This window comes from Babylonia areolata, chromosome 20 (genome assembly GCF_041734735.1).
Source record: "Babylonia areolata isolate BAREFJ2019XMU chromosome 20, ASM4173473v1, whole genome shotgun sequence".
Taxonomy (NCBI): Eukaryota; Metazoa; Mollusca; class Gastropoda; order Neogastropoda; family Buccinidae; genus Babylonia; species Babylonia areolata.
Window position 1 is genome coordinate 29068946 of NC_134895.1, and position 16309 is coordinate 29085254.

At 37.5% G+C, this 16309-nt stretch overlaps 1 protein-coding gene across 4 annotated transcripts in view; it reads right to left on the reverse strand.

Moving 5' to 3' along the window:
• The window catches only part of LOC143295379 (aminopeptidase O-like), a 203677-nt gene that overhangs the window by 122594 nt on the left and 64774 nt on the right, over positions 1-16309 (reverse strand). For all 4 annotated transcript variants that reach the window (XM_076607046.1, XM_076607047.1, XM_076607044.1 and 1 more), the window contains exons 7-8: positions 12323-12426; positions 11165-11270 (exon numbers count right to left, since the gene is read on the reverse strand). In XM_076607046.1, the coding sequence (XP_076463161.1) occupies positions 11165-11270; positions 12323-12426 (210 nt within the window). The remainder of the gene's footprint in view (positions 1-11164; positions 11271-12322; positions 12427-16309) is intronic.

Consider the following 16309-nt stretch of genomic DNA (forward strand, 5'->3'; position numbering starts at 1 on the left):
TGACCTGTTGATGTAATAAGTGCGGCACAATTAATGAAAGCAGTTGGCGTCCAACCAGTCAGTCTTTACGAATGTTGCTTTCGAACACACGCTCAGTGTCGCACACAGTCAGCTGCCTAACATTCTGCTGTGTAAGTACTGTTTGTGTTATGTGCTGACAGCATTTTAAGTAGGTAAACTTTGTCAGAAGAATTGTGTTGTTGTTCAGTCACAGGTCTTATTGTTTGATGAAAGTTATCATCATGTCGTCATGATATCCTTATAAGCAGTATTCCATTTCATTCTTTCAAACATCAGTCAGTGATGTCACTGCCCACTGATAGTTTATTCGATTGTTTCTAGAACCTTCCAGGAATGACGTATTCTTTCTCATTTATTCACACTGATAAAGGCACTGTCTTCTTATCTTCTTTCTTATCTTTTTCTCTTCTTCATAACTATTGTAAAAATAAAACAATACAAAACCCTTTTTGTGACTGGCCTCTACATGTTCTTGGCCTGTGTGAGGAGCTTTCTATCCTTTCACACTTTCCATCATGCAAATTCAGTAATCATCTGATTCTTTTGTAATCCCTTTATACCACTTGGTTCACGCACGACTATACAAGTGGCGTCACCGATAGGAAATGATCCAAGATTGATCCAAAATTATTTCTTTTAATGTTTTTAATTCTTTAATCCATCCTATTATCAAAATTCCTAAATAAACAACCCCCTACAACTCAGTTGTTTACATTCGGCGCTTACGAGCAAGGATGTTTTAATTCTTTAAATCTCTATGAAAATTAAAGCCCTTTACCAAAATGTTACTCCATTACATTTAGAGAATGTCCAAAAGACACCAAATTGTTTTCAGACATCTATAATATATATATATATATATATATATATATAAAAGAAGAAAAAAAGTATATGGTAATATTAACATTTTTACCCGTCCATTCTTCAATGTTGAAGTCAGAAATAAAATCTACCCAAATTGGTATAACTGTTTCTGATGAACTTGTCCACCATCTCTGGTTCGACATTCTTATATTCTAATTAACATTTTTACCGGTCTGCAGTACAAAACATATGTGAAAAAGGTACCAAATGGGTAAAAATGTTAATTAGATATATATAGGTTTGTCTACTATAAGAGAGGATTTTAAAATGAACTTGTCCAGATTAGAAAGGTGTCTAAAAAGGGATGCTTTTTGGGGCATCCCATGCACCTAGCAAGGGGCTCAGAAATGAAGGGGGGGATACACAAAGTGAAAGAGAAAATCTGACAGACGGGTTAATTTGAAAGATCCCATGTGCTGGATTCTTCAGGTGGAATGAAGTGTAAACTTGTTCGTGCCAGTGTGAAAAGGAAACTGCACGAGGGTGACAACGGTTTTTGATTCAGTCGTACTTGAAAAGACGGAATTAAGTCATCAGCCACACACACAATCCAGGAATGAATTTTTGAGCCCTACACAGACAATCGCAGTATGAGCTAGCCATGGCTGCACAATCACGGAATGAAGTTGTCAATGTACACTGACACACACACACATGTTGTATTGTTGTAACTGTACATGCACGAGTGGTCACGTCTGCCGGAGTGGAGGTGCACTGATGCCCACCAACCATCATCAGTCACAGAATCAAGTTGTCATCCAGGCACAAACAAACACCAAACACGGAATGAAGTTTACGGTAATACACACACAATCCAGGAACGAACTTGTGAACCCTTCACACACAATCACCAAGTTGACTTCTGTGCCCTCCACTACATCACTGACGGAATGAATTTGGCAGTCTTTTTTCCCACCGTGATGAACACATTCATTTTTCAGTCATACACACACAAGAATGCATTGTAATTATCCGTGATGTACACAAATGCGGACAAATGTTGTTCATAATACATGCACTAACAGAATGAAGTTCGTACCCATGAATGAAAGCACAGAATGAAGGTTTGTGCGAGACACACACACACACACACACACACACTGACAAAATGTAATCCATGCACTAGAATGAAGTTGTGGGTGTACACTCACATGGATACAAGTTTTCGACAACTGTCAGAACCGGAATTTTCAATACGTGAAATATGCCGCATGAAAAAGTACACTCATTCAAGGTTCACGAGGAACGGATGCTGGAGTAATGGGCACAGACACTCGATCGTTGTGACGTAAAGTACATCTGACTTCAGCACATTATTTCTGTGTTGAAGTACGTGTTTTCACAACTTTGCAGACCCAGGTTATGGCCTGGTTTTCGGTAAATACGCGATTCTGTATGAAAACAGCCTGAATCCTTTAATTTTTATGGAATGGGCAGAACTGATGGGCTTGTGTCGCGATGTAGCAGCAAAACAGCATATGGAAAGCTTATTCAGATTTTTTGAAGAAGGATGATACAGACGCTGAATGTACACGTACAACGTCACACACAACCAGTACCGCAACCTCGACGGCACTGTGACAGTTATCATAGTGTCGGCAAGTACAATGGCAAAACTTGTGATACACTTTCGTTGTCACCCTCACCGGCGTGAACTGAACAACACACTTCATTCCATGTACACTTACCGCTTTCAAATTGTTTTATGCAGCGCTGAAGATTTTGCAAGACGGGTGATTTCAAACTGACCCACTGGTCACATTTTCTCTTTCACTTTGCGTTTCCACCCTTTTTTTCCAAGCCCATTGCCAGGTGCATGGAATGCCCCAAAAAGCATCCCTTTTTAGACACCTTTCTAATCTGGACAAGTCCATTTTAAAATCCTCTCTTATCTGGACAAGTCCATTTTAAAATCCTCTCTTATAGTAGACAAACCTATATATATCCAATTAACATTTTTACCCATTTGGTACCTTTTTCACATATGTTTTGTACTGCAGACTGGTAAAGATGTTAATAAAAATGTTAATAGTGCCAAGTATATTTATATATATATATATATATATAAATGTTAATAGTGCCAAGTATATATATATATATATATATGTGTGTGTGTGTGTGTGTGTGTGTGTGTGTGTGTGGCATCACTAAATCTCCAGTCAGGGATATCCCGCCAACTGTAACTGCCAAGAACGTGCATGGAAAATTACTACATGGAAAATTACTACATGGGTCCAAACACCCGTTGGAGACAGACAAGACAGACAAGGACAGGTTTACATTGGAAGATAGAACTGACAACACACAAGAAAATAACAAATCTGGCAAATCATCTAGCTGTTCAGAACAGTCAAAACCATTACGGAAATATATCAGCTCACAGCAGTCTGCATCTGATCAAACATCAAGCTGTTCAGAACAATCAACACCATCCTGCAAAACCCCTGTCAATACACGTCAACAAACATTTGTGAAGACCAACCCCAATCAGAGAAAAGAATCAATCTTGCCAGTGTCTGCAATTTCCGATCCTTCTGATTTTGTACTCGGAAGTATAATCACGTTTTTGGAAAACCTTTCTTATCAGTTTGTCAGCATCATGAAAAATATAATGGGCGTCATGACGTCCTCAATCTCTGAACTGAAATCAATATTGTCAAATTGCCGTGTGAATTCCAAATGAATGTATGTAAGGTAAATGTGTCTTTATTTTTTCTTTTCCTGAAGTACATTAGACAGATACTCTTTATTCTATGTATCTATTCACTTATGCAGACAGCAGGATGTAATGATGATGGGTGTGGCGCAGGCCTATTTCGCTTTTTGCAATGGAACTGTAGAAGTAAATGTAATTTTGACTATCTGATCCATTTTCTGCAAGATCACAACTTTCATATAATTGCCCTCCAGTCCCTCAATTGTTATAAAAGCAATCTCCCTAAGTTAGAGGGTTACTTCTACCCTCCAGTTATTGATGAAACAGAGCGCAAAGGAAAAGTTAAAGTTGCAACCTATATTTCAGATTCAATCATATATAAAGCTAGAAAACCACCATGTCATAGTATAGACAAACGTTTGTATTCTTCAACTATAGAGCTTTCTGTCTTAGATAAAACATTAATTGTAGTTAACTGTTACTACCCTGATGGAGTTTCAAGAGGTGAAGCTGACTGGTTAATGGATTTAGATTTATCCCATAGCTGGATAATTCTAGGGGATTTTAATGCGCACCATGCCTTGTGGTCGGACAAAAATTGCGAATTCACAACCAACAATGAATATCTAGCGAATACCATAGTTAATTCTAACTTAACTATATTAAATGATGGTTCAATAACAAGAATCGCTGATCGGGCAGATCAAAAAAATTCTTCAATAGACATCTCTTTGGTGTCAACTGATATAAATCCATACTGTGAATGGCAAGTTCTCAAAACACCACTGGGGAGTGACCACCTTCCAGTTGAAATGGTATTATCTGTAAAACATGAGATCACAATTAAAGATAATATGGGGTTGAAATATAATGAAAAGAAAGCAAACTGGGATCTGTTTGGTAATATGCTGGCTTATTACTCTGCTGATTTAAATTTCAACACTGATGTTACATCACAAGAAGATTTAGAAATTTGTTATCGGTCTCTAAGGAATGTTATTCTGAAGGCTGCTGATGGTTCAATTCCAAAAGTAAAGTATATAGCCAATCCAAAACGGTCTGGTAATCCTTGGTGGAACAGCTCATGTGAAATAGCAGTCAATAAGAAAACAGAGGCTTTCAAAAACTGGCATAGGTATCGAAAAATCGAATCCAAAGAAAGAGTATCAGAACTGCACAACAAGTATAAACAGGCTAATAGTTTTAGTAATAAAACAGTGGCTGCTGCCAAAAAGATGTACTACACAAATCTGATTAATGACTGTACTAGCAACCCAACTGCCTCTTCAAAACTGTGGGGAGAAATAAAGCAAATAAAGGGTGTCTATAATCTTCCTGATCCTCCTTTGTATGAAAATGATATTGTGTATAAAACTAGGGAAGAGAAAGCCGAGTTATTTGCGGATACATTCGCAAAAATGAGTCAGACAGAATACTTGCCATCCTATGAGCAAAAGAGAAGGAAACAGTTTGAAGATATGGACTGCCCCTGTGAAATGGATAAGAATGATAGCAGTGCATCTTACATTAATGCAGACCTAACTCTGGGGGATCTATACCGTGCTCTCAATGCTGTTAAGTCAGGGAAAGTTGCGACAGGCTCAGATCCAATATCGTACAACATGATCAGACATTTTCCAAATATCTTTTTAAAAAGAGTGTTAGATTTTTTTCAGATTTGCTGGAATTCTGGTATCCTTCCAACTGATTGGAAGAAAGCAACCATAGTACCTATTCACAAACAAGGAAAACCTAAATCTAGCCCTTCCAGTTACCGACCTGTTTCGTTAACTCCCCATCTTGGGAAGGTTTTTGAGAGAATTTTGAAAACTAGATTAGAACACTTTCTGGAGAAGAAAGGAATTTTACCTACTTTCCAGGCTGGTTTTAGAAGAGGTAGGGGTGTTACTGATCATGTCGTCCATCTAACTTCTCATGTTAAGAAGGCACTCGCAAAGCGTCACTCCACGGTCGCAACTTTCTTTGATATTCATAGAGCCTATGACTCTGTGTGGCACTATAAATTGATTCATAAAGCAAATACAGTAGGGTTGGGAGGTCGATTTCTAAAATTTCTTAAGTCATTCTTATCCCAGAGGACATTCCAGGTGAGATTAGGGGGTATATTATCCAGATCAAAGTCCGTCAATATGGGTGTTCCCCAGGGAAGTGTGATTTCTCCCACTCTGTTTTCACTAATGCTTTATGATATGAAAAATATCAACACAAATGGTGCCACATTAGTAGCTTATGCAGATGACATAGCTCTCTGGAAGAATGTAAACTGTAATATTACAAAAAATACATCAAAACGAAATAAAATTATTAAGCATTTTCAAGATGCCATCGACAACATTGTGGAATATATGAAAGAAAGTGGTTTTCTCCTGTCTGCTGAAAAGACTGTTTTCGTCATATTTACTAAAAAGTTGATTGAATTTGAAGGTAGGGATGCTATTAAAATACAGGTAAATGACACGTTCATATATCCGAATAAACAGGTGAAATTTCTCGGTGTTATCTTCCATTATAAACTTTTTTGGACTAAGCATATAAACTACCTTATTGAGAAATCGAGGAAGAAAATAGCTCTATTACGTGTGCTTTCTGGAATCCCTGTTATAAATTGTGGCAATAATCTGATCAATGCTGCAATGGGACTAGTCCGCTCAATTATATCATATGGTCAGGAAATCTATTTCACTGCTTCAAACTCTGATCTTCATAAACTGACAAGTATTGATTCCTTAGCTTTTAAGATTGCACTTGGTTTACCGCGATGGGCTTCAATCGACAAAACATACAAAGAAGCTGGTGTTTTGCCATTACCTGAACACAGGAAATTATGTGCCTGTAACTACATGGTAAGGGCTAGAGCTGTTCCAAATTCGGTTGTCTCTGAAATTGATGAAGAAACGTACATCTGTAGAGAAATTCGTAACAAAGCTGTATACACGTCCTTGTTCGATTTTACTAAGTCAGTCTTTGAGAGTTGCAGTCTGCCTCTTTCCCAGATTGCGAAAATTCCGCATTGTTTTCATCCGCCTTGGCTGACTGAGCAAGCAAATATTATTTTTACATATGGACAATTAAAAAAGAGTGACAGTCCACTCATTATTGCCTCTCGGGCCAAAGAACTAATTAATACACGTTTCAAATATTACCTCCGTGTTTTCACAGATGGATCAGTTAGTAGTAACTCTGAAGTTGGAGCCGCTTTTGTAATCCCCGAGCTTAACATTAAAAAGAGATTCCACTTAACTAAAGGTTGTTCAATTTTTACAGCTGAATTGTTTGCAATTCTGATGGCTTTCACCTTTTTTAGTGATATGCCTCTTGTGCCTGCAAAAATCCTTATACTATCTGATTCAAAATCAGCATTGATGGCTTTAAATAATCAATCTTCATCTGAACGAGCAGATATTATGTACGAAATTTTGTATTTAATCCACCAGTTAATTATGCGAGGCTCCGACATTTCACTCTTGTGGGTTCCTGGACATTCTAATCTTCGTGGCAACGAAATGGCCGATTTTTGTGCCAAGGAAACGGCATCGAACAATTCAGATTCAATCAATCACAATATTCCTATTTCTGTTTCTGAAGCCTGTACTATTCTCTCAACATATATCTGGAATTTCAGACAGAAACAGTTCTTAGAAAACTCAAAAAAGAAGCTCTGGTGGGATCTCTCTCTTCCAGCAAGAAAAGGCACTAACCCCCCAGGATCAATTTCCACAAGAAACTTGACACACAGGCTAAGAACTAATGCATGGTTATGCAGATTTTTGAAACCGTCACCACTGTGTATTTGTGGTAAGACCCTTGACATCCCACATTTTTTGCTCGAATGTCCAGATACACATTTACATTTCAAACCCCTTCATGATATGATTACATCCTTTAATCTTCCATTAGTCATGTCCAGCGTTTTTCACCCTAGCAAAGAAAATGGTTGGTCTCTGACAAAAACCGTAGTTGACCTAATTAAAAGCCAGCCAATTGGTCGGTTTTTCTAATTTGTTTCATCCCCTTTCTGTTGCAGAGGTTCCCCTCTGTTTTATTTAATCCAAAGTAGTGTTTCGTTTTGGGTGATAGCGTCAGATTTACTTGTAGAGCAAAGTTCCCATTATTCTAATTAGTGGAACTGTTCGACCCTAACATGTAATATGTCGTCTTGATTACATTACGAAACCTTAATTTGATGAGAAAGAGTGAGAGACAGTGTGAGTGTGTGTGTGTGTGTATGTGTGTGTGTGTGTGTGTGTGTGTGAGTGAGTGGGCAGGGGAATGAGGTAGGGGAATTATAATGGGCATTTGTGTGCATGCATGGATGTATGTAGAGAGAGGGTGGGGGAGAAACGTATGTGAGTATGTGGGTGCGTTAGAATATTTTTTGGAGATAATGATATAAATGAAATTTGGTACCTTGATTTGTTAAATATGTTTTGTTTTTGTTTTGTTTTTTTGTTGTTTTTTTTTTGTTTTTTGTTTTTTTTGTGTTTTTTTTAAATCATACCTTCCTCAAATCAGAATTTCCTTGTGTTGCTCAGTTAATATTTTATTCAAATGGTTGCGAAAATGTCAGTACAACAAACAGTTAATCTGACAATAAATGGTTTCAGTCAGTGTGTGTGTAAAGAATGTACATAAAACATCCTGAGGAAGAAATTATGAAAGAAACATATGGGCCAAGCAAAACCATACATATCATTTTCAAAAGTCATCACCCTTCCATTATGGTTTTTCCCTGTTATAACACTATTGGCAATTTCAAACTAAATATACTTGTTTCAGAAGTCATCACTTACTGGTAGAAGAAGAAAAAAACGAAAGCAAAAATACAGACTCCCCCTACTCTATTATCCTTGCATTTGAGTCCCACACATATGCATACATGACCTTTCCTTCGTCAGTTCATAAAAACTCAGAAGGCAGTTCCTGCCATCCACAAAGAACAAGTGGTTTTCACAGGTAACACACAGCACATTGGGTTTTTTTTTATATTCTTTCTTTAACTCTGCATAACATTTTTTTTTTTTTTACTTTTTACAATTCTTTCTCTTGTTTTTCTTTTAACAGGAAATTGGAATGTTTAGTGAATACAATTTTATTAGATGCTTCTGGAACTTTGAGACTTGTTCATATTCACCCAGACTTGCAAGCTGTCTAACCACTTCTTCAGTAAAGCCTAACTGACCATATCTATCATATCTGCAATCCTGGAATGTCTGGGTGATTTGTTTTTTTCTCTAAAATCTTGAAATAAAATAAATGCATTTACTCGTGCAATGTCAATGAAATGAAAAATGAGTTTTCCACCATTTGTTTTGTGTAATGCATTGTATTTGTTGAATAACTGATTACTTTTGTCCACCCAACCCATGATTTCATTGTCTTTAGCTAATTGTGGCTGTCTGACATTGATTTTCTAAACTTTCCCAGACTTTTTGATAGATCTACGTTGAACAAAGCTGGATCTATTCACTGAATGAACTGCTGACAGAAAAGAAACTGTCTGTTGTCTCTCCATTGATTAGAAACTATGTCTTAGGTCCAATAGCCAAAAATACTGGTTGATGTCAGCCCTTGTTTTGACATCCTCCAGGCAGACTCCAGGATCAAAAGGGGGAGATGGTTTTGTGATCCTGGATCTTCCGTGTTGTAACCTGAATTCCTGAAATAAAAAGCGAAAATAACTTTTTTTTCAGCTGATAGAAATGTGCACCAAAACATAACACACACACACACACACACACACACACACACACACATCGACATTACTATGTTGTGCGCACACACACACACACACACACACAACACACACAACTATGAATGCAAAGGCAAAAAGTACACACACACAAACTTGACACACTTTCACACACAACCTTGTATGCAAGGGGAAAAAAGCACTCACACACACACATGCACACACACACACACACACACACACAGGCTGTCAGTGAAAATGCATAAATCATGGACACAAACAATTATAACCAGCGCAGCTTCACTAGTTTATATAATTGCCCAGTTTGCCTTGAATTCTCATAGTGAAGCACTTGCTTGGCTGCAAACAGAAACTGGGTCAGTCTGCTAGATCCACCATGTGATGTGTCGAAGCAGAATTATATGTTGTTATGTTACTGACTATCAAATGATCAATAAGACACAGTAAAAATAAGTTAACAAAAAATCTTTAGTGACCAGTTTCAGTTTTCATCATCTGTGTATCACAACAGTGATATTTTTAGTTAACTGAGATGGAATGATGAAAATGAAACACTCACACAGGGTGTCGTCTGCTATGGTCTGGAATTGATGAAGGGAGGGTTCTCCTCTGTATCGCTGTCAGATATGGCATCTTGTTGCTCGCAGGTCTCTTCATCAGAGCTATGTTTAGTTTTCCCAGGAGTTATCTGAAGTCATACTGAAGGAAAAATTGACGAGCGCTTGCTGGGTCAAATGTCAAAATTCAAGATGGCATTGGAAGAGAAAGCATGTGGCGACCTTCTCCTTTCGTGTAGATTCAGAACAATAATTTTCTAAGATAAAACTTTTTTTTTCATGCTAAATGCATCTGTTTAGGTTTATTTTAGTAAACAATTGCTTTTATGTATGATAATTTCTGAAAATTCTCCTTCGATCACAGGTGATCAAAAATCAAGGGAAAAAACTGCATGGAGTTAAATACTATGTTTATAATACAGACACATTAAACTAACCATTCAGTCTATGTTCACTGTACCAAACTCCAATGAAGGAAAAAGGAAAAATTGAAATACATGCAGGACGTCAGTGGACGTCTAATAGGCATGATGGCAACACTTTTTTTGCAGGAAATCTGCTAACATCTTACAAGTACTCAGCTGGTTAAGTACTAAGGGATAACTTTCAGCAAAATTGGAAAATTCTTCAAAGGTAAGAAGCAGTATATGAACAAGCGCAAAAGGCAATAAATTCTTTAATGTAAACATCTAAAAATAAAAATTTGCCCAGCATGTTACCCTGGATTTGTATCAATCAATGATTGTCCCAGTTTCATTGTACAGGTGTGGAATATGGGAATATAAAAATATTAATATCCTAGAGAAACTGCAGTTAAAATCCTTAAAACATTTATTTCGATGGAATATACCCACTTTCAGTTCTAATTTTACCAAGACAAATCAAATTTTGGCTTAAAAAATGTATAGCATTCTATAACATTTGTACTCAAAAGGAGTTTATATAATTTCTAGTCAAATGGTCAAAAGTTTAAAATCAAATTTTGAAATCTTGATAGCTTGTGTGTGTGTGGTTGTGTGTGTGTGTGGCTGTCTGTTAGCAACACATCCATTCCTTGTGTCTCAAGACTAGATGTGGGCACACACACACACATGCACAAATACACACACACCACACACACCCCACTACATAAACACAAACCACAAAAACACACACACACAATTAAAATTATTTCACACCATGCACACACACACAAATTCACAATATCCATATGCACACACACACACACACACACACACACACACACACAGTGACACACACACACATACACACACGCACACACACTTATGTACATGAATGCATACCGGCATGCCCATGTATCATCCAAAAAAATACCTTCAAGTAATGAACCTGCATAAACTTCTTCTCCACATTCATTCCATTTTTAAGGAATCTCGTCTCTTCACCAGATACCTGTGGGTCTCCTGTCCCTCTGTTGGGTCTGCCATTGAAAATCACAACACACAATATGTAACAGTATAATTAAAAGTGATACATGGATTAAATATTAGGAGAATGAATGAGGGAGGAATAGAGGAAGAACCACCACCAAACAATACATAAAAAAATAAAGAAATCACATTGAGCAGTACAGTGCAGAATACCACAATGCAACATACCATATTACGTACAGTAGTGCATAGTACAGTGCAGCACAGTACAGCACAATGCAGTTCAGTTCTATACAAAACACTCAAATCAGTACAGTGCAGTGAAGTACAGTGCAAAACTGTTCACTACTGACAACAGCACACTTCAGCACAACAATACAATGGTGCAGTAAAACACAGACTCACAGTCTTGTTCACCTGATACCAATAATTCAGTACAGCAAAACACTAGACAGGACAGCACAGGACAGGCCAGTACGGTTTAGCACAGGAAAGCACAGCACAACAGAGGCCAGGAAAGCCCACATAAGCACAGGACAGCCTAGCAAAGCATAAGGCAGTTGAGCATGGACAGTACAACTGAGCACAGAACAGCTACGCACAGGACAGTACAATACACAAAGCAGAGGATAGGACAGGGTAATACACTATAGTACATGATTAGGCAGTACAGCACAGCACAGCGCAGCACAGTACAGAACAGGACAGTAAAACACAGAACAGTACAGTACAGTACAGTACAGTATAGCACAGTACATGATACTGCAGATCAACAAAGTAAAATAATTATGTATGATGCAGTACATGTGTATATAATGCAGCACAGAAAATAGCACAATAGTATACAATACAGCACAGCAAATCAGGATACTGTGCACAGAATACTTTTCTCCTTGGCGCTTTTCTTCTTGTTGTTGTTGTTTTTTTAATCAAAAATTCACATGAAACAGGTCAAAATCAAATATGCAAGCAACAATGGCAATTTCTCTCAAAGATATTGAGTAAATGGAAACAAGAAGCACATATTTTGCACTGTCCAATCTCAACATACTGAAAATATGGGCGACCAATGTACAGCACAATCTGCAGTTCAGTTCACTACCTTAAACTCTGCAAATTTTCATCTGTGTTCTCCATCTCCGCCTTCAACACACGGAGGTGAAGCTCAGCCCTCAACCCCAAAAAGTCTTCAGTTGCATCTCCAAGCTGCAACAGGTGCACATACTTTCTATCAAAAAAAGAAAAGAAAGAAAAGAAAAGAATGAAGTCTGCTGATGCATACATTCAACATGACTTTCCCCTCCCCCCTCTTCTTTTTTTTAATTTCATAATATACATACATAGTATATTCCTCAGACCTTCTACTGGAGGGCAGGAAACTTCAATTTGCTCATTGAAGAGTTGTTTCTCTTTATTGTGAGCCCTGCATACCTAACCAAAACCATGCGCAAACTGACATTTTTCAGGAATACACTATATTCTCAGAAATGTGATGCTATATTGGTATACAATTACACATGTTCACGCATGCATAGAATCACTGAAACAATAAGAAAACTATCAATGTGGCCACCATGATTGATGAAGAATTCACACTTGCAGAGAATGCACAAATTAAAGATTCCCCCCTTCAAACCTTGTTGTAAACATGGCCAATATTTATTATATTCTTTTCTAAAGGGGGAGGAGGTGTGAGTTGTTGCGAAAATCCCTCTTGTCTTCTTTATCAGTCCCACACATTTGATTGTGACAGGTGGCCATCTTTTCACTTGAAAGCGCTTTCTCTTAACTGCAACTCTTCCGAAACTGTTTACTAACGTATGGGTATGCGCACAATATTTGAGTTACAACTTTTAGGTGCTCCATCTTTTTTCTTTTTCTTTTTTTCTTTTTTAATAAATCTGAAAGGGTCATCAATTTTTACATTTTTACATAACTAATACACCTATTCCAAAGGAGTAGGCATGTTAAGCATGACTAACTTTTGTGTGTGCTGGATTATGAAAGCATGTGTGGCATTTCCATATCTAAACAAAAAATAATAATCAACCGGTTCAGTGCCACAGAATTTTGTAAACAAAAAATAAATAAATAAATGAATAAGTGCATTCCCCTTGCCAGGGAATTTTGTGGAATCAGGGGAAATAAAAAAAATCATAGCACAAAAACTGTCGGAGATACTACAAGAAAGTAAATCTGTTCTGTGAAGGAAAATGAATGAGGATTCTGAAAATGGGCTATTTCCATGTTTGTTTGTAGATAACTGTTCAAACATTTAGAAGTGAAGAAAATGATTTTTGTGCAACGAAAAATATATTTCCACTGCCACAGAACAACGTCCAAAACAAAAACAAACAGATTACAGCTGGGAACAGCATGCTTGTTGTCAGATTATATGTTTGTGATAACAACCACAACTCTTGCATACATGGAAGTGAATTACTGTCCTGACAATGAAAAACTTGGATTCTATCAACATAAAAGGTCAATCATATTCTCAGAAACTATGCAGTAACTGCGGCAGTAATCAGTGACAACAGTTCTCTGACACACATACCCGCAGCCACTTCCATGTCCTTTGACAGGCCTAGGACCTATTGACTTACACTGCTCCATTCTCCCCAATCCTCCCCCCCCCCCCCCTCCCAAAGTACACCAGATTACGTGACATACCTGCCCATATCTCGGTCACTGTCATCTGCTCAAAACTGATGTCTACAACAGCAGATGAGACTGACCAGTTGTTGAATGTCACTGTCGTTGTCATAATCTTCGAAGTCAAATGACTCATCAGACAAGAGAGATCTATCACCATCATTATTCCTGTACATAATCATTTGCACAGCCTGTAAAGTTGTGTAAATCCACTTAATGAGACCATTGTCTTTGCTAGGCTACATTTTAATGCTGTTTTTGCATGTAAGCCAAACCCCCTTTCCACGCTCGCTTCACATGGTCCAGTTAGCAAATCATTATCGAGAAGAAAGGGGACTTCCACCAGACGTATGCTTATCTAAATAGTATTATTATAATTCAGACACATCAAACTAACCATTCAGAGTATGTTTCTGTTCATTGAACAAAACTCTGATGAAGAAAAAATCAAAATAGATACAGGATGTCAGTGGGCGTCTTAAAGGCACAAGGCAACACTGAGCTGGACAACGAATGGGCTAAAAATAAACAGATTATTTAATCAATAAGTAAATAAATGTCTGATAGATAATATTTCAGGCTTTTATTTGTCTGTCATGAGATAAACACTTTTTCAGATGTTTTTCCAACTGTACAATAAAAAATAAATACATAAATAAATGATTCTCAAAATTCTGAGATTTATCCCTGAAATAACATTTGAAGAGTTTCAATCTAATCACTCATTTCACAATTCACAACAACTTGTCAGCAGTCCAGGGAAGAGACAGGAGCTTAGGGGAGGGAAATCAAATCAAATCAAATAATGGTGCTTATAGCCTCACTGACCACTAAAGCCATCTTGAGGCTATCCCCACGTTAGCATCAACTTCAAGGTTAAAAAAAAATACAATAACAAGAGAGGCAAGGCCTTCAAGACTCACTTGTGACACCCACTTTCTACAACAATTAAATCAAAACACACAAAAAATCAATTGCAAAGCAAAAGTCATGTGCACCTCCCAACATAAAAATATAGACCACCCAAAGCTGTGTTGGATTTCACATTGTTTATTCATATTTTTTCACTTATTTTTTCAAAATTAAAGTCACAAAGGAAAAAAAAATCATTTCTAACTCACACTTGCTTCTGTTAAATGAAAGAGGAAATACACTTAAGTGTGACCAACATACACAGACACACACAAGATAGGAAATAAAGTTAAGTTACATTTTATACAAGTATAAATATATAAGATGTAAATGAACTTTTTTTTTTTTTTTTTTTTTACTATTAAGTAACGTATTATAAGCTTAATAATAGAGAAAAAAAATACAATGTGAAAATCTCAATATGGGTATTAACAATGTTTCTGTCTGCTTTATGATTACAATTAATATTAGAAAAAATCCGATTAAAAATATTTACTACTTTCAAGAAGTCCAACAGCGTCCACGGAGGTACATCATGAAACAGTCTTCTGGGAATCTACCGTGTAATGCCTGTGTCTGTCAAGAAGATCCCAGCAGTCAATGTGCATGTGTTTCACAGTGAGAGGCTCCTCACAGGGAATACACTGAAGGGCCTCCTCCCCTTTTAACAAGCAAGAATGAGTAAGAAAAATGTGCCCAGTGCGCAGTCTGCACAGCACAGACTCCTCCTTTTGATTCTTTGCAAGCGATAGGAGGGTCTCTTTTAGTTTTAGGTCTGGATGAATCTGGAACAGCTTGTTGTCCATCTGGGTGTTCCACTCCTCTTGCCAAAGATCCTTAACCCCTTCACTGCTAGTACGTTTTGCTATGGCCTATGCTGAGAAAATTTTCAGAAAAACAAGAAAAACACGCCAATGATTTTAATTTGCTTATATTTCAAAAAGTACTGAAGATAAGTGCATAAAAGTATATATCAAATGAAAGGAAAATGAACCAAGATTTTGTTTTTGATACTCACATGTTCAAATAATGAGTCAATCTGACAGAAAATTTCCATCAAATGCATTAATAAAAAAAAAATGGGACTGTCATTCCATCACGTAGGTGCTACAATATCAACCAGGTTATCAACCAGTCTTTCTTGTGACTTGTGATCAACCACACACACTGTCAAGGCTCAGCAACAGTGTCCAGGTGCATAAGACTCCAACACAGTCCACACAAAGAATGAAAAGGGTGTACTCACCCAGGATCTACCGCCAGTAAAAACGCTGTGTGGGGTACTTGCAGAAACAGTCTTCAAGACACAGTGCTGGTTTGCTGGGGCAGTCTGGGCAGTAGAACCCCACACCCTTTCTTTGTCCTTTCTTCCAGCAGACTCTGCACCTCCTTTGTGGCCAGGCCTTCTGTGGGGTAGGTGGGATGAAGTGTCGTCCACACAAGACAAACAGCGTGGTCATCTTTAGCAGGTCTTGGTCACCAAAAATCATGGCACTAATTACATCCTTCTGAAGTCCAGGAG